The 26,400-nt window shown below is 50.2% G+C and overlaps 2 protein-coding genes across 2 annotated transcripts in view; one reads left to right on the forward strand and one right to left on the reverse strand.

The window, feature by feature from the left end:
- Nucleotides 1-6,381: 6,381 nt before the first annotated feature.
- On the reverse strand, nt 6,382-12,945 carry LOC125354733 (keratin, type II cuticular Hb6). Its single transcript, XM_048350536.1, has 9 exons — nt 12,516-12,945; nt 11,607-11,815; nt 10,823-10,883; nt 10,080-10,175; nt 9,687-9,851; nt 9,369-9,494; nt 9,017-9,237; nt 6,728-6,759; nt 6,382-6,576 (listed from the first exon to the last, which is right to left on the reverse strand). The coding sequence occupies exons 1-9, from the start codon at nt 12,882-12,884 to the stop codon at nt 6,392-6,394; spliced, it is 1,464 nt and encodes a 487-aa protein (XP_048206493.1). The 5' UTR covers nt 12,885-12,945; the 3' UTR covers nt 6,382-6,391.
- A 10,649-nt stretch (nt 12,946-23,594) lies between these two features.
- LOC125364468 (keratin, type II cuticular Hb1-like) overlaps nt 23,595-26,400 on the forward strand; it is a 30,590-nt gene continuing 27,784 nt past the window's right edge. Inside the window, exons 1-4 of the mRNA XM_048364060.1 lie at nt 23,595-23,963; nt 24,663-24,871; nt 25,597-25,657; nt 26,289-26,384. Coding sequence (XP_048220017.1) covers nt 23,595-23,963; nt 24,663-24,871; nt 25,597-25,657; nt 26,289-26,384 — 735 coding nt within the window. The remainder of the gene's footprint in view (nt 23,964-24,662; nt 24,872-25,596; nt 25,658-26,288; nt 26,385-26,400) is intronic.

The following is a 26,400-nucleotide window of genomic DNA, read 5'->3' on the forward strand; positions in this document are numbered from 1 at the left end:
ATGACTGAGCACCTGCTGTGTGCCCAATACTAGTACATAAGCTTGGGGTTATGCAAGAGACAAAAATGGTCAAAGATGCTTGTCCCTGAGCCTGAAGCTTACATTATACAACTAGGTCTAGGCCTTCACACACTGTGAAACGAAAGGAGGATGGCTCTTTAGGAAAGGAACACAAAAGCACAATGCCTATGTGCCTCTGGCCACATAAAATAATATTTATGGAAATGAATTCCAGGAAATGGAAACAAGAGTTTTGTGTTCTTTGTTGCTGTTTTTGTTTCTTTTTTTTGTGTGTGTCTTGTTTGTTTACTTGTCTTTGAGAGGGTAAAGAGGGGCACAGAAATGGAGGAACAAAGGGTGAACAAATGCAGCGTGGTCCTCACTATGTTGAAAATGAACTAGACAACTTGTGGGTAGGAAAAACTGGGAGAGAGCGAAGGAAAGAGATGACATTGTCCAAAAGTAAATGTACTTGTTACCTGACTTATGAAATTGGAACCCCTCTGTTCACTACCTTTACAATAACAGTAAAAGAAGGCAGAGATGCATTGCAGATACAGGAGCAGCCTATCCAGAGGCTGGGCTGGGGAGAAAGCCTGCCTCTCTAAGCAATCTAGTGAGGTCAGCAGGAGAGCTGGGAGACTGCTCACCAGCACTTCAAAAAGCTTCAAAAAAAGCCCACTCTTTGATCTACTCTAGCCCCAACTCCAAATCTGCCCCGTAAAAGCGTCTTGTTGCTGCTGCTTTCCAATACTCTCCCCATCCTCTTGCAGCAGTAGATGGCTTGGGCAATTAACAGGGCCTTCTGGTTTCTGCTGTAGAGAAATATGAGCCATCTGGCCCCCGGGTCCCTCTGTGCTGCCACGCCTGAGGCTCAACGCTGAGTGACTATAGGGGATGGCTATTCCTTTAAGACCTGGGGCAGCTGGCTTCTGGCCTGTCCCACCTCCTTCCAGGTTCTGCCGGCAGAGATGCCAAACCAGCCCCTGCCTCTCGGCGCGAGCAGGTGTGTCGTGATGGCGCCAGGCCGAGCCAAGAGGCCGGGCCTCTGCAGGAAGTTCTGTGACATCACCGTGATGGATATGCTCATTAGCCTATCGTTAACACCTGGTCAGTCCCTCCCCTTCACTCGTCAGTATTGCTATAAGTCTGTTAGCCCCTCCCTTGAATAAACAGAACACTCTTTGAAGCTTCTCCAAGAATTCATGCGCCCCTGTCTTCCTTGGCAAGTATAGGGAGGGGGTAGGGTATTCTCACAACCACACGCTGACCTAGGCTGCACGTGGCCTTCGTTCCCGCTGTAATTCCTTCTGGCCAGAGGATATGCATGAGAGCGATAGAGGACCACATGGAAGGGGCAGATAGGCCCAGGATTGCCGGGCTAGATTTACCTCCCCTGGTGCGGGGATGCTAAGCTTACTCCCTTATCAGTGCTCCCCTTTCCACCCTCTCCCCTGGGCACCTGACCAGCAGGCGGCCAAGGTGGAGTGAAGGGACATGGGCTAGCCTAAGGTGCACGCAGCCATACTAGATCCCTTTTCCTCCCTCCTTACCCACGAAGGAAGCCAGGCACACGGAGTCCCGGAGACAGCTTCAAGAGCAAATCTGATTTAATAAGGGAGTGGCTAACAGTTGATATAGTAAGGGTGACGAGAAAAGGGGTGATAGACCAGGAGCTGGCGATAGGCTGGCAAGCTTATCATAAGACCCCCTCATGAGCTAATGTCACCTGCATAGCACCACCCCATGGGCAAAGCCCGCGAAAATGGGGAGCATATGGGCTGGCGAGAAAGTTGGGGGGCTGGTCGCAAAGCCAGTTCTTCTGGTTCCGGACCCAGAGAATTGTGGCCTGCTTCTGCATTCCCCCAGGGCTGGGGGAAGGGCGGTGTCTCGGGAGCGCTCTCCTCTGCCCTTCCCCCTCAAGGCCAAAGCTGAACCCCAACACAGGATCTCTACACAGAAGGAGGGAGAGCTTAGCCTGGCAAGTGACCACACTAGAATAATGGCCCCTTGTATCACACAGGCTGACGCCCCACACATCCAGGGGGCTGGCTAGCTGCCCCACTTACCACATGGTAATCTCACTGGGATTCCCAAAGTGAAAGAGCCTAGACCACTCATTCTGGGTGACAAATCTTCCAGGCTTCCAGCCCCTGGTCATTTCCCAACATCTCACTCTGTCTGTGCTATTTGGAAGCTAGGAATTCTGCACTGCTTAGCCATTGTAGTACCAGTAACAAGAGCATATGCTCCTGGTATGGTGTGTGTGTGTGTGTGTGTGTGTGTGTGTGTGTGTGTGTGTGTGTGTGTCTGTATCTGTGTCTGTGTGTGTCCCTGTCCCTGTACTGGGGCTTGAACTCAGGGCCTACGCACTGTCCCTGAGCTTCTGCCACTCATGACTGGTATTCTACTACTTGAGTCCCAGCTTCACTTCTGGCTTTTGGGTGGTTAATTGTAGATAAGAATCTCACATACTTTACTGCTTAGGCTGGCTTGGAACCTTGGTCCTCAGCTCTCAGGCCCCTGAGTAGCTAGGATTACAGGTATGAGCCACAGGTGCCTGACTCAGTATGACTATGAGCCATACATCATCTCCATGTGACTTATACCATCTTGTTTGATCCTCTAGTGGCTCCCATCACTCCCTGTGAATGTGGCTCCTCCACAAGGCAGGGTCCAGGTCTCTCCTTTTGAATCTGGGCTGGCTGATCTCTACATTCACTAACCAAATAGCAGGTCATAGAAAGGTCCTTCTGAGTTCCTATGTCCAAGCCTTAGGAAGACTCTCAGCTCAAAGAGAACATCACACAGCTAAGCTCAGCCTCAGCCAAGAATAGGAAGCAAAAGAATTACACATCAGCCTTGTGCTGGTGACTCACATCTGTAATCCTAGCTACCCAGGAGACTGAGATTTATGGATCCAGGCTCAAAGTGAGTCTGGACAGACAAATGCAAGAGATTCTTATCTCCAATTAGCCAGCAAAAAGCCAAATGTGGAGGTGTGGCGCAAATATAGAGCACCAGCTATAAGCAAAAAAAGCCAAGTGAGATCAAAAGGTGGCCCTAAGTTCAAGCTTCAGTGCGTGTGTCACACACACACACACAGTCCATCACCTGACACAATTATAAAACATATTGCTTTGAACCACTAAGTATGGGAATGTTTTGTTATCTCACAACACCTGAGTGGAACAGAAATTGGCACCGAGTCATGGGCTGCTGCTCTACCAAAATCTGAAACCTGCGATGCTGGCTCAGGCATTAAGCTGAGCCTGAATGTCCTCAGGGAAACAACAGGCAAAGCCTGGGTAGATAGTGAAGAAATGGCCAGTAGATTCTGGAGAAAAGGCCAAGGGTAGACTCACTCCTCATACCTGGGCCTCCTCTATGGATTCGATTTTTCTTCCTTTTTAAAAAAGATTTGTTTTCCAGTGCTGGGAATCAAACCTCTGGCCTCATACATGCTAGGCCAGTGTTCTACCACTCAGCCACTTGTATCCCTTACCCAGGCTCCTGTATTCTTTAGAGTTTGAGCTTTTTATTAGTTGATCTCTTTGATCTTTGATGATAGTTAATGATTGTTCTCTCATCAGAATCTGAATAACATATCCTGGCCAACAGCCACAACTGAGCTCCCCAGCTAGCAGATAGCGCCAAATCTCACTCTGTGAGTGAGGCCATTTTAGACCATCCATGCACCCCCCCCAGGTCCCCCAAAAATACCACAGGAAAGAGAAGAACTGGCCAAGTCATGAAGAATTGTTGGGGATTCACGCTGCCCTTCCCCCAGCCCTGGGGCAGTGTAAAAAGCTAGCCACTCCCATCTTATGGCTTCAACCAGAAGAGAAGTCCCCACCCCTGGGGGGGGGCGAACACATGTGTGCCATCATGGCGGCGGAGCCCCCAGAGACCCAGTTCTTGGAGGGCTGTAGTCTCCGCCCATAGAGGAAGTTTCATGACATCACCTGATGGGCAGCCCAGCTCAGCCAATGGCTAACTTCCAGCTAGTCACCCCAAGTCCCTCTCCTTTCCGCCTTTGTCACCGTAATAAATTCTTCTGCCCTCCCTCTGAACGAGTGAGACTGGTGCAACACCCAGACCAGCTCCCCGAAACTTTTCCTGCGTCGGCTACAGGCATGTGAGGGGGGACGGGGTGGGGGTGGGGGGGAGATTTCGGCAACTTTCTCCTCAGCTTAGCATAGTCCATAAGAACACGGTTTGTTCCTTCCGCGGGCAGGAGGGGTAAAGCCGAGTGTTCTTTCATAGTTTGGGATTTGGGCATCTCCCCAGGAGAAACGGGGAGAAGGGGTCTAGAAACCCAACAAGAATGATAAAACACTGCTCTAAGTCTCTCCCTCTGGAGCAATGGGTGTCTGACAATCTTCCTACAACTGCCCCTCACACCATTTTACACACAAAGAAGGTGAAGCTTAGCAGTAATTCGGCAGATGACTGGAACAGCTGCACAGGAGGCTGTGTGAACAATACCCTCTCCACCCCTCAGTGGGAAACAGCTTAGCACTACCATCCTCACCTCCATCATAATCCAGCCAGGGAAACAGAGGCTCCCACTGCCTGTGTGGTAGGCAGTCAGAGCTCCAACTGAGCAACCTGCCTCGGCTTCCTCAGCCCCTCAGCTGATCTCTTCTATTTTCTACCTGCAATTTCTCCCTCACACCCTCAGGCAATGCCTTTAGAGGGAAAGAGACAAAGTCGCCGTGGCTGAGAACTCTGAGGAGACATTTGGCCATATCTAGAGAGATCTGTGATGTCCCGGTAAGAAGACTACTAGGTCATCTGATAGCTAGATGCCAGCAACTGTGATAGGGGATTTTAGTAGAGAAGCTGGCAGAGAATGGCAGCCTATTCAGCTTGCAGATGGCAAGATAAGCTGGTACACTAAAAGGTGTCTGATAACAAAATGGGAGCAAGGGCACACAAAAGGATGAGGAAGCAAGAAAGACAAAAGAATGATAAAATAAAGACAGGATTTGGTGTCATTACCTTACAGGAAATGAAAAGGAGACTCACATCAAATCCATTTAATTCTCACTATTTGATCCAAAACCAAGCTCTGTAATGAGGGAGTCAGTGGAAGACAGCCAAGATGGCAGAATGGGCTAAACTTGCATCTCCCTTGTGACATGCCTATGTCACATGCTGTCTTCCTCTGTTATCGTCTAATAAATTTTCTGATCACCTTTATTATGTTCACATCTTGTCTGTGATCTCTCTCTCTCTCTCTCTCTCTCTCTCTCTCTCTCTCTCTCTCTCTCTCTCTCTCTCTCGGCAGTCCTGGGGCTTGAACTCAGGGCCTGAGTATTGTCCCTGGCTTCTTTTTGCTCAAGTCTAGCACTCTACCACTTGAGCCACAGTGCCACTTCTGGCCTTTTCTATGTATGTGGTGCTGAGGAATCGAACCCAGAGCTTCATGTATACAAGATAAGCACATTACCACTAGGCCATATTCCCAGCCCGCCTGCATTCTCTTGCCAGACACAAGGACCAAAGTTGTTTAGCTGATCTAAATTGTCTGGTAAGATATTTGATGTAATGGGGGATGCATTGGGGGAAATGATGAAACTGGAAACTAAATATTACCTTTTTCTTCTGACTTGGATTCATTAAATGGTTGATTATATATTTTAGTGTCAGGACTCACTGTGGTTAAAATGCTACCCCCAGAATTACACAGCCCACAATATCAGCTGTGCCAGGGCCAACCACCCTGCTTACAGAAACCCCTACTGGCTCATGGGTCCTCATCCCCAGGAGTCAGCCTTTACTTCCCAGGAGGCTGGGCTACTTCTACAACATCTTCTTGTCACCTAGTGAGAGCACCCCGGTTCTGAGAAACCTCTGCAAGGATGCCTACCACAGGGGGCATTTTCAAGATGCTGAGACCACAGATCTGATTGGCTACATTTACTTTATTGGAAACAGAAGCAGAGTGAGACAAAGACAAACATAGAGACAATTTGAGTCATTGGCTCTTCAGAAGCTTCTCGTGGGCAGCCTTGCAAGGAGGGCACTCTTGGTCATGTCCCTCCCAGAGTTGCAATGTCTGGCTGGGTTTCCATGCCCAGGCAGAAGCACATGGGCAGACTCCGGAGAGGGGTAGACACAAGTATCCTAAAGGTGGCCCTATCCCTCCAAGCTACAGCAGGACCAATGAATCCAGCAAAACAAATAGAAGGCAAAAGGAAAGGATGAGTACTAGGAAAGGCTATGGAGAGAGACCCAAGCAAGTGCTGCTGTGTCTCATCAGGCCAGACAGAACAGGTAGCTAAGGGCCTGCGGGATGGACACAGTAGATGTGCATTCCGGTTGCAAGACCCTGGCTGGGCAGAGGGTGGCCATGGTGCCGGCTGGTGATGGTGGTGGTGGCTCCCTAGCACTTCTTACAGCCGCTGCTGCACAGGCTGCCGGTTCCTACACAGGGGGCACAAGCATTGGGGGTGCCCACCACCACACTGCTGCTGCAGGGGGCACTGCAGACTCTGGTGTTGACAGCAGGGGAAGTACCGGAGACACAGAGATCGCCACACACGACGCCACCTCGGGAGCTGCTGACGCCTAGAGAAGCAGGGAGAGCCACATCAGGCATACCTCCTGAGGCCAGGTAGCTCTGCAAGAGCGAGCACATGTGCCCCCACCTACCTTCCCCCCCACAAAGGCTCTAGACCAGCCTACTGGATAAAAAAGGGGAGGGGTGGGGACTACTTACACACATTCACGGAGCCAATGCCCTCACACAGCCTGTGGGAAAGAAATGACAGGTATCAGTGCACTCAGCATCTCGAGATCTAATGGCCCAGATGCCAGGTAAGAGGGAGTCCTCTTTCGGAGGTGCTTGCCAATGGAGAGGGGCAGGAAATGGTTCGTGCAAGGAACACTGGGTCTAGGTCATTTTTTAGGGCTTGGAGACAATGCAGGCAGGATCCTGCTTCCCCACTACTTACTAGATTGCGCTCCAAGTTTTATAACCTCCTTACCCTTTCACCTCTCCAGAAAGATCATACAGGGCGTAGCCCCCTAGCATTATAGCAAGTATGCATTTAAGAACCAGTAGCTGCTCTGGTCCTGTGTCAGCTCTGATTGAGTTGTAAGCGCATGGAGGGGAGCTGCCACCACCTCCTCAATCCAGTCTGATGATTGTCTTTACCTTGCAGGCCTCTGGAAGAGCAGAACTTGCTGCCTATTCTTTTTTTCTCCACTGCCTAAAAACAATGCCTGGGCTAGAAGCTGATAGCTCATACCTGTAATTGTAACTTACTCAGGAAGCTGAGATCTGAGGATTCTTTTTCAAACCACCGCAGGAAGATAAATCTGTGAGACTCTTATCCTTAATGAACCAGCAAAATGCCAGAAGTAGAACTGTGACTCAAATGGTAGCGGGTCAGCCTTCAATGTAAAAGCCAAGGGAGCTGAGTGCAAGCCTGAGTTCAAGCCTCAGGGTCCATAGAGAAGCAAACTTATAGATAAATAAATAAATGCCTAACTCAGAAATAACTATTAGCTGAGGAATGAAGTGTGTGTGTGTGTGTGTGTGTGTGTGTGTGTGTGTGTCCTGGATGCTGTCGCTTAGCTTTTTTGCTCAAGTCTAGCACTCTATTACCTAGAGCCACAGCTCCAATTCTGGATTTTTTGGTGGTTAATTGGAGATATGAGCTCCACCAACTTTCCTGCCCAAACTGGCTTTGAACCACAATCCTCAGATCTCAGTGTCCTGAGTAGCTAGGATTATAGGAGTGAGCCACTGGTACCTGGCTTGGAATAAGATTTTTTTAACCCATTTAGAACTGACATAGAGACTACCCACAAATGTTCGCTCATTCTGCAGGTGAAGGAACTGGGACACAGAGAAGTGGCCAGTGACAGTGGTAGAACTAGAACTCACAACATCTGCCATCACCCTGCTTCACAGCATAGCTGATAATGAAGCTAGCATTTTCTTCCCACATACTGGCTCCCTGAAAAGAACCAAGCAGAACTCCCCTAAACTTACCCTTCAGATTGTGCCCTGCCCAGGTCTCCTAGACAGCCACACCAAAGCTTCTGCCTTGTCATCCTCAAGGGCCAGAGGGGCGGGGCTCTCCATTTCCAGTGCGGTGCCCAAATGTCTATCCAACTTCCACAACCCAAATTGTATAACTCTACCCAGAGTTCTTCCCGATGAAGCTGCCCAAGCTACACAATCACCCAGAACCTCCAGGCTTTCCAGCATAATTTTTTTACTTTATAAGGGGAGGGGGTGATTGTTATAGGATCACCTAGACTTCCGGGTGCCAAACTTGTGCTCCTAATCTCCCCAAATGCATGGAACACATGACAAGCTAACCAACTGGACCACAGACGCTGAGGGAGAAACTGACCTCTGTACCTGTAGGGAGGAGCTGAATGTGGACAGCAGCCGTCCAGCCTCAGAAGACTGATGACCAATGTGTCTTCTTACACCCACCCATCACCCCCACTAAGCACAGATGCAAAAATCCTGAGAGCAAGGAGTAGCTGCCTCAAGTGACATCTCTGCACACTGTCTGGCTAGGACCCACTGCACAGAGGAAGAGTCATGTGAGGAACGTACTGTAATAACAGGAGGTTAGCAGTAGTTGATGGATTCTCTATCTACAACTACCTTTATGAGATAATGCTGAATTCCCAGGGATGGAAACAAGCTGGAATTCTGAAGGACATATGCAAACAAGGTTGAGAAGAAGAGGCACCATACCAAAGGGAGGATCCCAGGCCTGAGCAAGGTACGTCAGAATAGAAAGCACTGCTTCCCTACATTGCCTCTGAAGGAAGTGTTTCCAAAGGCACCATCACATGTCAAGCACTGGTAGAGAAGAAGAAATCAGAAAGGAAAGATCATAGGAAAATGACTTACACAAACTTGCTGTCCAGGTGCAGAACTGTGAGGCATGGAAGCGAAGGTGGACTGGATTCAAGCATGGGCAATAAGGGCTTGCTGAGAATCAAGCAGGGCTAAGGGACTCAAAGTTGTAGAACTCACCTCTGTTCTTCACCCTCCAGCAGGCGCCTGTAGGTGGCGATCTCGATGTCCAGGCCCAGCTTGGAGTTCATCACCTCCTGGTACTCCTTCAGCAGGCAGGCCATGTCCTGCTTGGCCTTCTGCAGGGCGCCCTCCAGCTCAGTCAGTTTGGAGCGGGCATCAGTGAGGGCCGCCTCGCCCTGCTGCTCAGACTGGGACACTGCTTCCTGCAGCTTGGCGTTCTGGGGCCCAGGAGAAAATCAGGGGGATCTCATTGGAGACTGAATAATGAGATTCAGCTAGGGCCCATGCTAACTGTGTGACAGGGGCCAGTCCCCCAGCTGCTCTGGTCTTGGGCACAGCCGCCCCATACCTGGACCTTGGCATTCTCAATCTCAGCTGTCAGCCTCTGGATGATGCGGTTCATCTCATTCATCTCCTCCCTGGTGCGGCGCAGGGTCTCCCCATGTCGGATCACGGTGGCCTTGATCTCCTCACACTGGGAAGGAACATGGGTGCCCATGAGGCTCAGGGGAGACAGTGCTCAGTGTGTGCAAACAGCCACACCTGGCAGCCCTGCCCTGAACCCCATCTGAGGGCTGTTGGCCCCGCCCTTCCCATGCCACCTTCTCTAGCAGGCAGGCAGCTGCTCCTGCTCACTGTCTACAGAGTAGCCTCCTGGGCCAGTTACCTTGCTGCGGTACCAGGACTCAGCCTCAGCCCTGCTGCGGGTGGCGATGTCATCATACTGAGCCTTGATCTCAGCCACAATGCAGTCCATGTTGAGGTCCCGGCTGTTGTCCATCTTGACAATGACTGAGGTGTCTGAGATGTGGGCATGGAGTACACGGATCTCCTGCAGGAGGACAGGGAGGAGGGGCAGGACAACTTTAGGAGAAGGCATCCCTACCTAACAGACTTCTCTCCAACTGGCCAGTGGCCCTGGCCCACTATGGTCCCTGCCACTTCATACAACCCCATGGGCAGAATCCACTGCCCAAATCCCTTTCCCACACTCAGCTTCCCTCCCAGCCATTGTGTTCAGTGCTGGCCACCTATGGGAGGCCCGGCCCCCGCCCCTCACCTCCTCATAGAGTCGCCGCAGGAAGTCGATCTCTTGGGTCAGCGCCTCTGAGTTGGCCTCCAGGTCAGACTTGCGCAGGTAGGCACAGTCCACGTCCTGGGAAGGGAGGCCAAAGGGTGAGTCTCAAGGGACCTTGAGGCTCCATCACAGGCAAAGGACTTCCATAACTCATCTCTCCCATTCCCTTCCTGCTGTGTCCCAGGCAAACTCCAGCCTATAAGGACAAAACCTTCACACACACACACACACACACACACACACACACACACACACACACGCTGCCTTGTGTGTCCACTCTTGACTCAGCTTACCCTCTGTTTCTTGTCTATACACTTCTTGTCAAGGGAGCCTGCCCATAAGACTCCCAGAAGACCACCAGACCCTGTGCTGACTCCAGTAGCCCATGCCAAGGTCTGCCCCTGCTCTCTTAAACAGTAGATCTAGCTTGAAGTGAGTTATAAACAGTACAGGGTTGACCATGCTGCCCCTCAAGGCACCAAAGCCACAGTTTTCTGGGACCCCAGGCCAAACCCCAAATTCTGAGGCAGAATAAGACAGCCAGGGGTCAAGGCAGACATCCACTACCCAGGGCAGGCGACACTGCACATCCCATGGCCTGGGCTGCAACACCAAGTGCCATCCTGATGTGCAAATCTCCCCCACCCAAAGGCTGAGCACTTGGGGCTCCCAGGAGGATCTACCCCCGAGGTTCCATGGGGCTCTGCCCACTTGCTGCTACTTGCCTTCTTCAGAGCCACAAACTCGTTCTCAGCAGTGGCCCTCAGAGACACTTCCTCTTCATACCTGAGATGGGAGAGAGGGGATATGAGAGAGGCCAGTCTCCTTCAGAACCCAAGCCTCTCACCCTGTTGGAGGAGCACAGGAGAAGTCCCTGACAGCTGAGCCCAGCAGCCCTGCCAGGACCTTCCTGACTGGACTGGGCTGGAACAAGGCTTCCCTGTACACTGTGTATGAGGGGTGGAGAGACTCATGTGGGCCACCCCAGGCTCTTTGCAAAGGCTATGGTGAAGTCACCTTGCAGGGCCGAACAGAACTCCCCATCCCCTTTGTTAGAAGCGACCACTGCAGTGACCACCTCTGGGGTTCTGCAATGCCAGCCTCCCTTCACCCAGATGCCAGTCCCAGGTCTAGCATAGGGGACCCTGAGGCTTCAGGACTGAGCACCCAAGGTGCTGTGTCCACTGAGACTGGGGCTTTCTCTTCCTCAGCCCCTGGGCTGCATGTGATCAGGACCTGCAGGTATAGGAGCCTGAGATTCAGGGAGGAGACACAGGAACTGTGGGTTTGCTTCCACAGAGAGTAGGGGCTCAGTCCCAGGGAGCAAGGCTGAGTGTGGCTAGAATCTCCTGAGCCCCTCAGCCTGCTGCAGGCAGTTGGTGGGGCTTGAACTCCACAGAAGAGAGGATCCCGGAGCTCCCTGGGTCTGGCTGAGCCTCCCCTGCTCCCCATCCTCCCTCCTCCCTTTCCCTGTCTGTCAGGTTTGTCAGCTGGGCAGAACACACTCACTTCTTCTTGTAGCCCTCCATCACCTCGCGCACATTGTTGAGCTCTGCGGCCAGCCTCCCGCTGTCAGCCTCCGCATACTCGGCCTCCCTCCTCAGAGTCTCAATGTAGCCCTCGAACAGGGGCTCCAAGTTGCTCTCGCAGCATTTGCGGTTCTGATAGAACTGCCACTTGGTCTCCAGCAGCTTGTTCTGCTGCTCCAGGAAGCGCACCTGTTGTTCAGGATGGGGAAGTAGGAGGTGAGGAACTGTAGCAGGACCCCAGCTTTAACCCAGAAGACAGTAGGAAGAGGTGAGCACAGAGGAAGGTCTCCACTTCCTGTCTCTCAAGCATGCCTGCTTTCCTACTGGAACAGGGGAATCAGAGGGCAGTGGCCAGTTTCAGATGAGCTGAATCCTCCTGTGTGAAAGGTCAGAGGCTGCTGCAGGGCCTCTGTCCCTGAAGGCAGGTGAGGCAGGAGTCCTCCCAGATAGGAATCCCAGGTCCCCAGCCCAGGTTCTGGGGATGGGACCAAGGAGAGGGTGCCAGGCGCCATGCAGGGCAAGCTCAGCTAGCCTGACCTTTCTCCTCTGCCTTGGGCAGGCAGTGCCCTTGCCCTCACAGGGAGCTCAGCCCCCAGCCCGAGAACTCCTAGGTTTCAGCAGCTGTAACTGTGTCACCTGGGACTTTTCAGTCCAGCTTAGGAAGCTTGTCCCAAAGTAGTCTGGCATTCCTCTCTCATACTTTTGTCTCTGAACAGTCATTAGTCTGGATTTTATGGTCCGTGTGTGTGTGAGAGAGTGTTTTCCTCTCTGCCTGAATCTAGTCTCTTCATTAAGAAGAGGTCTTTCTGTCTCTGATGCTTCCTCAGAGCCCAGGTTTGGCTGTGCAGACAGGTGGGAGCTCAGGTCCTGCTTGATCCAGGACACCCACCTTGTCGATGAAGGCAGCAAACCTGCTGTTGAGACACTTGATCTGCTCCTTCTCCTCATGCTTCACGCACTGGGCACTGGGGTCGATCTCCAGGTTGAGGGGCGTCAGGAGGCTCTCGTTGACGGACACGGTGGTGATGCATGGGGGGCTGGGCCCGCAGACACCCCCTGAGCGGTAGCCGAAGCTGCGCCCATAGGAGCCAGAGCGGAAGCCCCCGCAGACGCTGCGGCTGCCAAAACCCCCCGTGAGGCCGCGGTAGCAGGAGATGCCGCGGTAGGGGGCGGCGGTGATGCAGCAGCGGCCAGGCCGGGGTCCGCAGGCTGAGGCACAGCTGAAGGTGCGGCCACCGCAGTAAGATCCACAAGTCATGGTGTGTTCGGGTAGGACAGGAGGCTCTGAGTTTGCTGATGATCAAGTGGAGGGTACAGGGATCTGGGTTTGGATGTTTTCTTCTTGGACCTCTCCTGCCCTTTTATATATGTGGAAGCCTGGCTGTGGCCACGTGGTCAGAAGCAATGAGATGTCTTTATGGGCTTGGCTCTTCCTTAAATGTGCTTAATTGGTTGCCCAGAGGCCGGCAGATGTTTATGGTCCCTGGCCCTAAACTACCCAATTTTCTTCTTCAAAGGGCCAGCTCATCTCCCCCATCATCATCTCAATAGTCCAGTTCCCAGAAGTTGAGGTTGGGAGAGGCCATGCGTAGTGATTCAGGGTGGAATGGAGGGGAAGGGGGCCAGGCTGGGCTTTGGTAGATGTCAGTGCTGCTGTCCTTGGTGCTGATTTCCTTTTCCCAGGTGCATTAGGTCAGGATGAGATTAGGTAGCATGGAATTCAGGGTGCCCTTGCTTCATAGTCTCCCTGACTTAAGTGTTCTCACTCTGAACCCCAACAGAAACACAGTTATGCAATCTCTAATTTAGTAATCTACACTTCTTCCTAATGCACTACCTTTTCACCTACTCCCTCACTCATACTTGTACCTTTCAGCATATTCTTTTTCCTCACTCATCCTTAGGCCATCTTGGCTAAGCTATGCCAAGAAGAGAGTTCCTTGTTTTTGGAGTCTTGCTCAAGGCTTGGGTGTACACACTACCTCCCTGGACCCTAAGAAAGCCCAGCCATTTTCAATGAAGCCTTAAGCATTGTCAGCATTTCAAGTCAGGTCTCTATATTTCTTTCTGGGGCAGGAGTGGGTTTCACTGTTGTGAGGCTGTGAGGTACTTGGATCAGATTATAAAATCTGCAGAGCCCTAGGAGAGAAGCTTCTTGTCCCATCCCTTCCTGGCTATCACCCCCAAGTCCTGCTGTAGCCCATGCTAAGCCCCCTGAAGCCCCATCCCTTGCACATAATTTGTCCATAGCCTTGACAGGTGTCTGGAAAAATCCATGTGCTGTCCATCCAGTGTGTAGCCAGAACTACAGAGCTGGGTAGGAAGACACTCTGTGTGAGCTGGGGGAAATAGGTTCAAGCTTTGCCTTCTGCTGCTGCTTGGAGACTTTCATAAATATGGACTCACTCGGTAAACCCAGAGCACGTGGCAGATGGGCTTCAGTATGATCTTTATTATTGTTATTGCTTATTTTATTTATTTTATTTTAAACAAGTCAGATATGAGTATAATGCATCTTGACCAGTGTCATCCCTCCCATCATTCTCCCTTGTCTTTCCCAATTTTATCCATAACCTCAAGTTTTATTCTACTTTCACATAATGTACAATGGATATAATTACTATATTTTCTTGCCCTTCCTCTCTCCATTCATCTGCCCCCTTCCCCTTGTCCACCCCCCCTCAAAAATATGTTTCAACTTCCTGGTTTCATTTGTTAATTCGTTCACTAGTTGTTCAGAGGAGTTACACCATTAGAATATATCATCCTGTCTGTACATATGTATGTAATCTGTATGTGTTTCTATGTGTGTTTGTAATTTAGATCTAACCTCTACATGTGAGAAGAAAACACACTTTCTGAGCCTTACTTACTTCATAACATGATAGATAGATAGACAGATAGATAACATAGATATATAAATATGTGATATCCTCTTGACCCATTCATTCATTGTAGGACATCTAGGCTAGTTCTATAACTTGGCTATGGTAAATTGTGCAGCAAGGAACATGGGTGTGCAACTGTCTTTACTGTGGGCTTCAGTATACTCGTGAAGGGGCACTCTTTTCCGGGGCAGTGTTTTCTCAGAGTTCATGTGGTAATCTGCAATGGGATTAACCAGAACTGTATGTTAATTAAAGAGATTGGAGGAGGCCTGGCACCCGTGGCTCCCATCTACAATCCTAACAATTCAGGATGCAAGTATCAGGAAGATCCTCTTCTGAGGCTATTCTAGGCAAAAGTTCATGAGAATCTCAACAAACATCTGAATGCAATGGCTTATGCCTGTCATACCAACTACATGGGAAGCTAAATATGAGAAGATCTTGGGTCCAATCAATCTGCACCCAAAAAATGCTGTGCATGATGGCATCCCTGTCACCTGAACTGTGATGGAGGATCATAGGCCAGGCTGGCATATGGAGAAAGTGAGACCCTGTTTCAAAAATAACCAAAGCAGCCAGATGTTGGTGGCTCACACATGTAATCCTAGCTACTCAGGAGGCTGAGATCTGATCATGATTCAAAGCCAACCAGGGTAGAAAAATCTGGAGACTCTCATATCTAATTAACCACCTAAAACCTGGAAGGGGGGAGTGCTTGCTTTGAATGAAAAAGGTTAGGGACAGCATCCAGGTCCTGAGTCCAATCCCCAGCACTGAAAAGAATTAACCAAAGCAAAAGACACTGGAGATGTAATTCAAACAGTAGAGAAGCTCTGTATTGAGCATGAGGCCCTGAGTTCAAACCCCAGTACTGCAAAAAGAAAGGTGGGGGGAGGAAGGAAGTAGTGGAGGAATGAGAGAGGGAGGGAGGGAGGGAAAAGGAGAGAATTAGAACAAAATCAAATAAAGCAAAACAGAAAATATCAGATGGTTTCATGTGCATAAATATTTGCTTCATAGCCCTCTGGTTTACTATATGTGGTATGTGTGTGTTCATTTTCTGTCACTGTAGAAAGCTGTTTATTTATACTGTTGCAGCAAAGAAGGGTAGATCAGTTGAGAATTTGGATTCTAAATTGCCTAGGATCGAATTCCAGCTCTGCCCCCTCTCTCTCCAGCTATGTAACTTCAGCAATTACTGTGCCTTTCTGCCTGATTCATGATTTATAAGATGAGGATAATGATAGTACCCACCTCATAAACTTGTTAAAAGGATGAAAGGAATTAATCCACCTAAAGCACTGAGGACAGAGCCTGACACACTCTAAGTAAGTAACCATTTGTTTATTGTTGTTCTGTTGCTGTGGCTGTACTGGTGAGTTTGGTGAGATATACTCATCTACATTCCTGGGTTCAATTTCCATTAATAGTGCCTATCATAAAAGGCCAATGGGAGAATTAAGTGTAATAACACATGGATAATGCTTAACACACAGCTAGTATACAGAAAGTGCTCAATAAATGCTCTTTACTATACTTTTGCTCTACTGTGTTGGCCAGTCCATGGGGCAGAAAGGATTGAGACCTTTCACCATGGAAAAGAGTCCAGTTTGCTCCCTGGTGCAGCCTGTATGCTCCAGACAAGGCCCAGTGAATAGCTCTCATTTTAGGCAAAAGAGAAAATGGCAACCCTTGACCCTTGGACAGCCACACTAGTGATCAAGAAGACATTTAGAAAATCTAGGAAGTTAGTAATTGGTGAATATTCCCTAAATTTTTACTCCTTATTTGTCCTTACCAAAGATCCTCAATCATAAATCAATATTATACCCTTCTATTTTCCTTTTTGCCTATTCCCACAAAACCACCTGATTGGGTGGTAGCCAGAGGATACCAGAGGGCTACAGGCAGGGCTATGACCTTGATTAACCATCCATACATGATGGACCTACAAAGAAAACAAGAGAAGGTGGGTTTTCACTGCAGCTGGACAAGTGGAAGGTGGAGTTAAAAAGGAACTTCCTGGAAGGAAGGCAGGTAGTCACTCTCTTAAAACAGGTGACACTCATTCTGCCATTTAGGGAAGGTGTGTGTCAAGGAAAACACCCCTTCTAAACTGTCCACCCTGATTGCAGAGATAAGGCAAACCTGATCTGGACATCCACCTCCTCTCTCAGCCCAAGTGGACCCTATGCCAAGAGATACAGGGAAAGAATGAGCAATTCCAGGTTAGGTCATTTTCACAGGAGGAAGCCCTTGTTCCAAATTTTCCTCGGTCTCTCCTGCTCCTGTATCTGGTGTGAGGGAGATCTTCCCAGCTGGGAGGAGGGCTGAGGCAAGAGATTATCTTCTAGTGGGGAACTAGCACCTGTGTCCAACTCTGTCTTCATTTAGGAGAGGAGAGGGATGGGGAAAAGAAAGGTGATGTGGATTTGGGAACTCCTCATGTGGCAGGGACGAAAGACCCACATTCATGAGAAAGGCTAGAAGTCTGAAGCAGGCAGCTTTTTGGATATACCATCAGGTGCTAAAGAATGCAATGCCTACTACTAGAGTCCAACCTGAAGTAATGTGAGTTTGCTTTTGTGTCAGTCCTGGGGCTTGAACTCAGGGCTTGGGTATTGTCTCTGAAATATTTTGCTCAAGGTCAGTGCTCTGCCACTTAAACCATCATTCTACTTCCAGCTTTTTTGTGATTAATTGGAGGTAAGAGTCTTAGGGACTTTCTGACCCAGGCTGGCTTTGAGGCATGATTCTTAGGTCTCAGCCTCCTGAGTTGCTAGGATTTCAGGTGTGAGACACCAGTGCCCACCTAAAGCAATGAGTGCAGCTGTCTTCTGGGAAGGACATAGCAGATTCCCAGAGCGAGAAGAGCGAGAAGCTTGGTTACACCAGTCCTCATTCTCCATGGGACAGGGTTGGGACAAATGCACACATGGATGTCTTATGGAGCATGGGAGAGGGTGAGACCAGGATGGGGGCAACAAAAAGAGAGACTGAGGATGTTTGCAGGAGAAGAGGGATCATGAAATGTGATTATTGTGGAGAGAGAGAAAGGAAGCCAGCTAAGCCAGAGACCTAGAAAGCAGAGCCAGGGTCCTCATTGAGTCATCTCAGTTCAGCTGCAAGACAGCCTGTGACTCTTTGTTGCTGGGGTTGGGAGCTTGAATTCAGGGCATGGGCACTGTTCCTGAGGAGTTGTTTGCTCAAGGCTAGCACTCTACTACTTTGAGCCACAGCTTCACTTCCAGGGTTTTATGTTGTGTTTTTGTTTTGTTTTGGTGGTTAATTGGGGGTAAGAGTCTTACAGACTTTCTGGCCTAGGCTGGCCTTGAACCTCGGCCTTTAGATCTTAGCCACCTGAGTTGCTAGGATTACAGGCATGAACCACCTGTGCCTGGCCCTGTGGCCTCTTTTTATGGAGGATTATAAAATGTCTGCATGCTGTGCCCTTGCTTACTCTGCAGTTCCTGCTTTCTGCTCACAGGAAGTCAGTACAGACCCAGTCAAGTAGATGAACTTGAGGAGTTATCAGTGTGGCTATTTACATAGTAGCAGATCTGTTGAGCTGTTAACCAAGGTCCTGACTAGAGTCTAGCCTTGAGAAGAACATGGTTGAATTGGGAAGTTGAAGAGAGGCCCATATCAGAGCGCTGATCCCTAGCCAAGACAGCCCTGGACATGTCAATCATCCATCAGAACTCATCAGATAGAGCTATGGTAGGTCAATCAGAGCTCACTGGGGTAGAGGTGAACTCATCATACTGGGTATGGTTAACCAGATGAGCCAGAGGGTCACATGGAAAGCATGTTAAGGCCGGGACCCCCACTCAGTCTACCTGCTGATCGCTATTCCACAAGCCAGGCTGAGTCCCTGCATGTACCCCAGCCATTGTCACCTGTGACAGCTCATTACTGTGATCTGAACTGAGGATCTCCACCTCTTCAGATAAGTCTGTACCAAGCCTGTCCCTCTTCCCCCCGACCTCCTCCACTCTGGATAGGCCCTGCCATCATGGTTCTCTGCCCCTTCACCACTTTTCCTCTACTTCCATCTCCCCCATTATCTCTCCCTCCATGCGTTCAAATCGCACCCCTAGCCAGCCTCCCTCTCTCCTAAAGGGACCTGGACAGTTTAAGATCAAGCACCTCATTCTCCTTAGAAATCCCCTCTGTGCCTCTTCTCCCTTCCCCCATCTGACACATACACCCCCATCTTTACTATGCCCCCAAAGTATCTAGGATGCTTGCCTTCTCTGACAGTCCCCCTTTAGCCAACGGCACATCTCCATAATTTCTTCACTCCTTCAGGCCCCAGCAAGGAGCATGACCCTCCCCACCCCCACCCCCAGGAACGCCCATCCTCTGCTCTGCTTCATTTGGTCCCCACCCTGTCCTACCACAAAGCTTTGCACAATAAGCCACCAAGCTTTGATGGCTCTATTACTCAGCACTTAATACATGGCTGGCATTTGTTGTATTCATTCTACAAACTTTATTGAGTGCCTACTATATGCCAAGCCCTTGGAACATACCCGCAAACAAAACATGTGTGCATGGTGAGGCCCTACAGGGTTCGCGTTTCTGTTTGTGCTCTGGGTACAAGTCCAGCTAACAATGTGTCCCCCTTAAAACTGGGAGCTAACCAGGAACAAGGGTGAGTTCTCTTCCATACTCTGGCCCTGAGCCCTGAGAACATCCTACAGACCTTGGAGAGGGGAAAAGAGATGAGTGAGTGGGGTGTGTTTGTGCACTACATAGAACACTATGTGTGCTTGCTTGTATTGAGGGAGGATGACGGACAGGTGAGAGTACAAGAGACAAACACATCCTTTCCATTGGCTCTGAGCATCACCTCTGTCTTTCTAACCTGAGCAGGTCTCACAACTTCCCCAGGCCTGAGAACACCAGCCTCTGAGGGTACCTGTAGGAATTATTATCCTACAATGCTTGTTGAGCTCCCTGGAGAATATCTAGCATGAATTGACTTGAACATCAAGAGAGATTCTTAGGGCTATGGTGGAGCTCAGTTGATGTGCAGGCCCTAGGTTTCATCTCTAGTGCCACAAAGAGAAGAGGGTAGGAGAGAGAGATGTTTTGGAGGTTTGTTTTTTTTTCCTTTGGTGCCAGTCCTGGGACTTGAACTCAGGACCTGCACACTATTTCTGAGCTGCTTTTTAAAAAAATTTAAATCAAGACTAGCACTCTACTTGACCACAGCTCCCTTTCTAGCTATTTTGTGGTCAATTGGAAAGTCTCCTAGACTTTTCTGCCCAGGCAGGCTTTGAACAGTGATCCTGAGATTTCAGCCTCCTGAACAGCTAGAATTACAAGTGTGAACCACTGGTACCTGGAGAGATTCCTTTTTTTATTTTGAAGAATATTAATATTTGCTATACTAAATACAAGTTTGTATAATGAGTGTATGTGTGTGTGTGCATACTGGGGCTTAAACTCAGGACCTGGGAGTTGTCCCTTAGTTTTTCTGCTCAAGGCTAGTGCTCTGCCACTTGAACCACAGCTCCACTTCTGACTTTTGGTGGTTAATTGGAGACAAGAGTCTCATGGACTTCCCAGGCTGACTTGGAACCACAATCTTCTGATCTCAACCTCTTGAGTAGCTAGGATTACACTCTCGAGACTCTGACACTGGGCTATATTTGTGTAACTTTAAAGAACCACCACAATCTCTGTAAACCTTTTTGTGTGGACACTGCAGAAGTGGGAAGAGCACCCATGGCAACTCCTAAGCCACAAATGCGCTCTGGTTCTCCCCATGGCACAGGTGCAGCAAGCACCTGGACACAGTTCAGAAGAAAAGTAACTTCAGCTTTCACAACGTTAAATGATGTTAACTTTATACTGCCAGAGACAAGACCAGACAACAGAGAGATTATTCTTTCTCCCATTTCCTTCCCTCCTAACCCATCCCTCGTTTCCCACCACAAGCTTTTTCACTGCAATGGAAAAAAAAAAATGTTGCGTATCCTTTTAGGTCTTCAAAATTAGCAGTAATGAACAATTCCTGAAGTTTAATGAAGTAGTGTCACATTCCGGTTTCCTTGCATCTTGTTTTAAATTGCTCCTTTTGGCTTGAAAAATTGCTTAGCAAAGGCCAGCCATTAGTAATTAGTCCATGTTTGTGCGTGGCGTTTTTATTAGGAATGTCACTGGCAGAAAAGACCAAATGTGAGAGAAACACCTTGACTCAGCTTCCTACATGACACCAGCCATGTCATGGCTGGCTGGGGACAAGGCTGCTGAGTTGTGGGCAGTGACTAGAATGCAAGTGAGCACCCAAAGAGTGTTGGAAGTGCTGGCCCAGCGCTACTGAACACATAAAGTGACAGCAGGTGCCACACCCTCCTCCAAGGTGACTTTGACCTCAAGTCTATCCTGTCCAAACTCTGAAAGATTTGTCTTGCCCACTAGTTCCCACATCCCCCATCTTCCCATCAACCCCAGTCCCTGGCTCCTCCCTAAGGGACTGCCTTGCCCCAGGGGACTACGAGCCATGTCATGCCCTGTCCTTCTCATTGTCTTCTGTTCCCTGCAAACCTCTGCATCCTTAGAAAGTCATTTTTCTAGGACTTGTCCCTTTAAGCTATGGAGGCTCAGGAGGTTGAGATGAGGATCCTGATTTGAAACAAGCCCTGGCAAGAAAGTCCATAAGACTCTAAGCTCCAATAACCCATCAAAAATCCAGATGCAGAGCTGTGGCTCAATTGGTAGAGCTCTATCCTTGAGTGATAACACTAAGGGACAGTGCCCAGACCTTGAGTTTGACCCCCAGTATCAGTGCCCATGCACGCACATGCATACGCATGTGCACGCACGTGCGCGTGCACACACACACACACACACACTCCTTAACCTGCCTCCTCTTTACCCTAGGCCCACAATGATCTCCTTCCAGCCATCTCCCTCTACACTCCGAACTGTTCCAGGGATTCAGAAATGCATGGGTCCTCACAGCAGAGGAACAAGCATCTCTGCTTCTACGACTTGGCAGCTGGGAAACTTTGGGAATGCATTGTAACCTAGCTGAGCCTGTTTCCTCATCTGTTAAACAGTAATCATTACGCAGGCTCCATACGGTGAAGTGAGAATCAAAGATCATTTGTGGCTTAGAGCGCTGATCACATAGCAGATAACCAATAAAAAAAAAAAACAGAGATATTTCTACATGTAAATAATCCTGTGTGTGTCTCTGTCTGTCTGTATTGGGGATGGAACTCAAGGCCTTACACTGGTCCTTGGCTTTTCAACTCAAGGATGAAGTTCTACCAATTAAGCCACACCTCTGCTTTCGGCTTTTTGCTGATTAATTGGAGATGAAAGTCCCATGGACTTTTCTGCCTGACTGGCTGTAAAGTTTGATCCCCAGATTTCAGCCTCTTGAATAGCTAGAATTACAGATGTGAGCCACAGGCACCCAACACTATTTTTGTTTTGTTTTTTGAGACACAGTCTCACTTTGTAGCCCAGGCTGGTCTTGAACCTGAAACCTTTCTGCCTCCACATCCCAAGTGCTAGTATTACAGGCCTATACCACCATTCCATTGAACAGCACTGTTCAAAAGCATTTTATAGAATAGTGAAAATAAATGTTCTTTATCTGTACTGTCCAATAAAGTAAACCCTAGTCCTGTATAGTTGAGGACTTAACTGCAAATTGAAGACTAGTTTGCTTTGTTTATTGAATGTACTGAGTTCACCTTAAATAGCCACATGCAATTCCTGCCTAGCATCCTGGGCAGTCCAGCTTAAGGTTGAACTTCCAGTTTAGAGAAAACGAGAGAGAGAGAGAGAGAGAGAGAGAGAGAGAGAGTAAGTCATAGGTTAAATTGGTAAATTGGGTACAATTCATTTATTTTAGTCTTAGGACAATTGGGAAAATTGAATATGGAATGATTAGTACATGGCTCTTTTGTTTACTTTACATGTAAAAATGCTACTATCTTCATTTTTAAGGTGTGTGTGTGTGTGTGTGTGTGTGTGTGTGTGTATGTCTATTGGCTCAAGGCTAGTGCTCTACCACTTGAGCCATGGCTATACTTCTGGCTTTTTGGGTGCTTAATTGGAGATGAGGTTCATGGAGTTTCTTGTCTGTGCTGGCTTTGAACAGTGCTGCTTAGATCTCAGCCTCCTGAGTTGTAGGAGTACAAGTGTGAGGCACTGATGCCTGGCTGTGTGCTTTTCTTGTTTGTGTTAGCGTTTTTAACATTGCTGGAGTAGCTAGGGGGTAGCTCAGTGGCAGAAGGCTTGCCTAGTGAGCCTATGGCACTCAGGTTTGATCCCTAGCAACACAGAAAGAAAAAGAAAAGAGAGAACACAAAGAGATGAGCCCTCAGAAACAGCGAGGATTACACTTCATGTTTTCGGGAAGAGGCAGGTCATTGGGCGACATTGTGACTTTGTGTTAACCACCACTGGATCTAGTAGAACATCAACCAGTGTTTGTGGTGTTATTCTGAGTTGTCTGTTTAGCAGCTCTCATAGTAAACATAGGAAGGGAATGAAGAGACAAACATGTACCTATAAGCGAAGTGCTGCTCCAGTAGAGGAAGAGAAGGATTCTCAGCAGCCCTTACAGTCAGCAGGGCAAAAACAGAGACTATACTTTAGAGACCCTTGTCACTACCCAAGGAAGCATCTGGGTGTCAGGGGTTAACCCTGCGCCTTCCCCACCCCACCCAGACCCAGGCCCTAGCTCCAAGTGCCAGCCCTCACCCTGCCCACCGACAAAGCCCTCCCTCCCCCCTCTGCCACAGACAGGGCCTGCCCTACCTCCAGGCACTTTGAAGATGAAAACTGCTGAGTCCCAGGGCCCAGGAACAAGCTTACTTTACCGAAAGGAGGGTGCGGGCCACTCCACCATTAAAGCACATTCTGCTGAGAGGTTGGCCAGCGCTAACTGCCCAAGCCCATAAAGCTCAATTGTCCAGCCCAGCTCTCCAACCAGGTCTGCAGAATGGGAGCATAAATAGGACCAAAAAAGCCTAGAGTGCACATTGCAGTTTCCATCAGACTCCAGCTCTACCATCCTGTCCTGCACAGCACACACTCTCAGAAGCACCATGACCTGTGGATCTGGATTCGGAGGCCGTGCCTTCAGCTGCGCCTCAGCCTGCGGACCCCGGCCCGGCCGCTGCTGCATCACCGCCGCCCCCTACCGCGGCATCTCCTGCTACCGCGGCCTCACGGGGGGCTTCGGCAGCCGCAGCGTCTGCGGGAGCTCCCGCTCCGGCTCCTATGGGCGCAGCTTCGGCTACCGCTCAGGGGGTGTCTGCGGGCCCAGCCCCCCATGCATCACCACCGTGTCCGTCAACGAGAGCCTCCTGACGCCCCTCAACCTGGAGATCGACCCCAGTGCCCAGTGCGTGAAGCATGAGGAGAAGGAGCAGATCAAGTGTCTCAACAGCAGGTTTGCTGCCTTCATCGACAAGGTGGGTGTCCTGGATCAAGCAGGACCTGAGCTCCCACCTGTCTGCACAGCCAAACCTGAGCTCTGAAGGAGCATCAGGGACAGAAAGACCTCTTCTTAATGAAGAGACTAGATTCAGGCAGAGAGGAAAACTCTCTCACACACACACAGACCATAAAATCCAGACTAATGACTGTTCAGAGACAAAAGTATGAGAGAGGAATGGCCAGACTACTTTGGGACAAGCTTCCTAAGCTGGACTGAGAAGTCCCAGGTGACACAGTTACAGCTGCTGAAACCTAGGAGTTCTCGGGCTGGGGGCTGAGCTCCCTGTGAGGGCAAGGGCACTGCCTGCCCAAGGCAGAGGAGAAAGGTCAGGCTAGCTGAGCTTGCCCTGCATGGCGCCTGGCACCCTCTCCTTGGTCCCATCCCCAGAACCTGGGCTGGGGACCTGGGATTCCTATCTGGGAGGACTCCTGCCTCACCTGCCTTCAGGGACAGAGGCCCTGCAGCAGCCTCTGACCTTTCACACAGGAGGATTCAGCTCATCTGAAACTGGCCACTGCCCTCTGATTCCCCTGTTCCAGTAGGAAAGCAGGCATGCTTGAGAGACAGGAAGTGGAGACCTTCCTCTGTGCTCACCTCTTCCTACTGTCTTCTGGGTTAAAGCTGGGGTCCTGCTACAGTTCCTCACCTCCTACTTCCCCATCCTGAACAACAGGTGCGCTTCCTGGAGCAGCAGAACAAGCTGCTGGAGACCAAGTGGCAGTTCTATCAGAACCGCAAATGCTGCGAGAGCAACCTGGAGCCCCTGTTCGAGGGCTACATTGAGACTCTGAGGAGGGAGGCCGAGTATGCGGAGGCTGACAGCGGGAGGCTGGCCGCAGAGCTCAACAATGTGCGCGAGGTGATGGAGGGCTACAAGAAGAAGTGAGTGTGTTCTGCCCAGCTGACAAACCTGACAGACAGGGAAAGGGAGGAGGGAGGATGGGGAGCAGGGGAGGCTCAGCCAGACCCAGGGAGCTCCGGGATCCTCTCTTCTGTGGAGTTCAAGCCCCACCAACTGCCTGCAGCAGGCTGAGGGGCTCAGGAGATTCTAGCCACACTCAGCCTTGCTCCCTGGGACTGAGCCCCTACTCTCTGTGGAAGCAAACCCACAGTTCCTGTGTCTCCTCCCTGAATCTCAGGCTCCTATACCTGCAGGTCCTGATCACATGCAGCCCAGGGGCTGAGGAAGAGAAAGCCCCAGTCTCAGTGGACACAGCACCTTGGGTGCTCAGTCCTGAAGCCTCAGGGTCCCCTATGCTAGACCTGGGACTGGCATCTGGGTGAAGGGAGGCTGGCACTGCAGAACCCCAGAGGTGGTCACTGCAGTGGTCGCTTCTAACAAAGGGGATGGGGAGTTCTGTTCGGCCCTGCAAGGTGACTTCACCACAGCCTTTGCAAAGAGCCTGGGATGGCCCACATGAGTCTCTCCACCCCTCATGCACAGTGCACAGGGAAGCCCTGTTCCAGCCCCAGTCCAGTCAGGAAGGGCCTGGCAGGGCTGCCGGGCCCAGCTGTCAGGGGCTTCTCCTGTGCTCCTCCAGCGGGATGAGAGGTGTGGGTTCTGAAGGAGACTGGCCTTCTCTCATATCCCCTCTCTCCCATCTCAGGTATGAAGAGGAAGTGTCTCTGAGGGCCACCGCTGAGAACGAGTTTGTGGCTCTGAAAAAGGCAAGTAGCAGCAAGTGGGCAGAGCCCCATGGAACCTCGGGGGTAGATCCTCCTGGGAGTCGCAAGTGCTCAACCTTTGGGTGGGGGGCAGGGAGCTTTGCACATCAGGATGGCACTTGGTGTTGCAGCCAGGGCTCTGGGACGTGCAGTGTCACCTGCCCTGGGTAGTGGATGTCTGCCTCAACCCCTGGCTGTCCTATTCTGCCTCGGAGGTTGGAGTTTGGCCTGGGGTCCCAGAGAACTGGAGCTTTTATGTCTTGACGGTCAGCATGGTCAACCCTGTACTATTCATAACTCACTTCACGCTAGGTCTACTGTTTAAGAGATCAGGGGAAGATCTAGGCATCTCAGGTGGACTTGACCTGGGCTACTGGAGTCAGCACAGGGTCCGGTGGTCTTCTGGGAGTCTTATGAGCAGGCTCCCTTGACAAGAAGAGTGTAGACAAGAAACAGAAGGTGAAACAGGAGTGGACAGAAGGGCAGCTCGTGTGTGTGAAGGTTTTGTCCTTATTGGTTGGAGTTTGCCTGGGACACAGCAGGAAGGGAATGGGAGAGATGAGTTATGGAAGTCCTTTGCCTGTGATGGAGCCTCAAGGTCCCTTGAGACTCACCCTTTGGCCTCCCTTCCCAGGACGTGGACTGTGCCTACCTGCGCAAGTCTGACCTGGAGGCCAACTCAGAGGCGCTGACCCAAGAGATCGACTTCCTGCGGCGACTCTATGAGGAGGTGAGGGGTGGGGGCC

The sequence above is a fragment of the Perognathus longimembris genome, chromosome 1 (assembly GCF_023159225.1).
Source record: "Perognathus longimembris pacificus isolate PPM17 chromosome 1, ASM2315922v1, whole genome shotgun sequence".
Classification (NCBI taxonomy): Eukaryota; Metazoa; Chordata; class Mammalia; order Rodentia; family Heteromyidae; genus Perognathus; species Perognathus longimembris.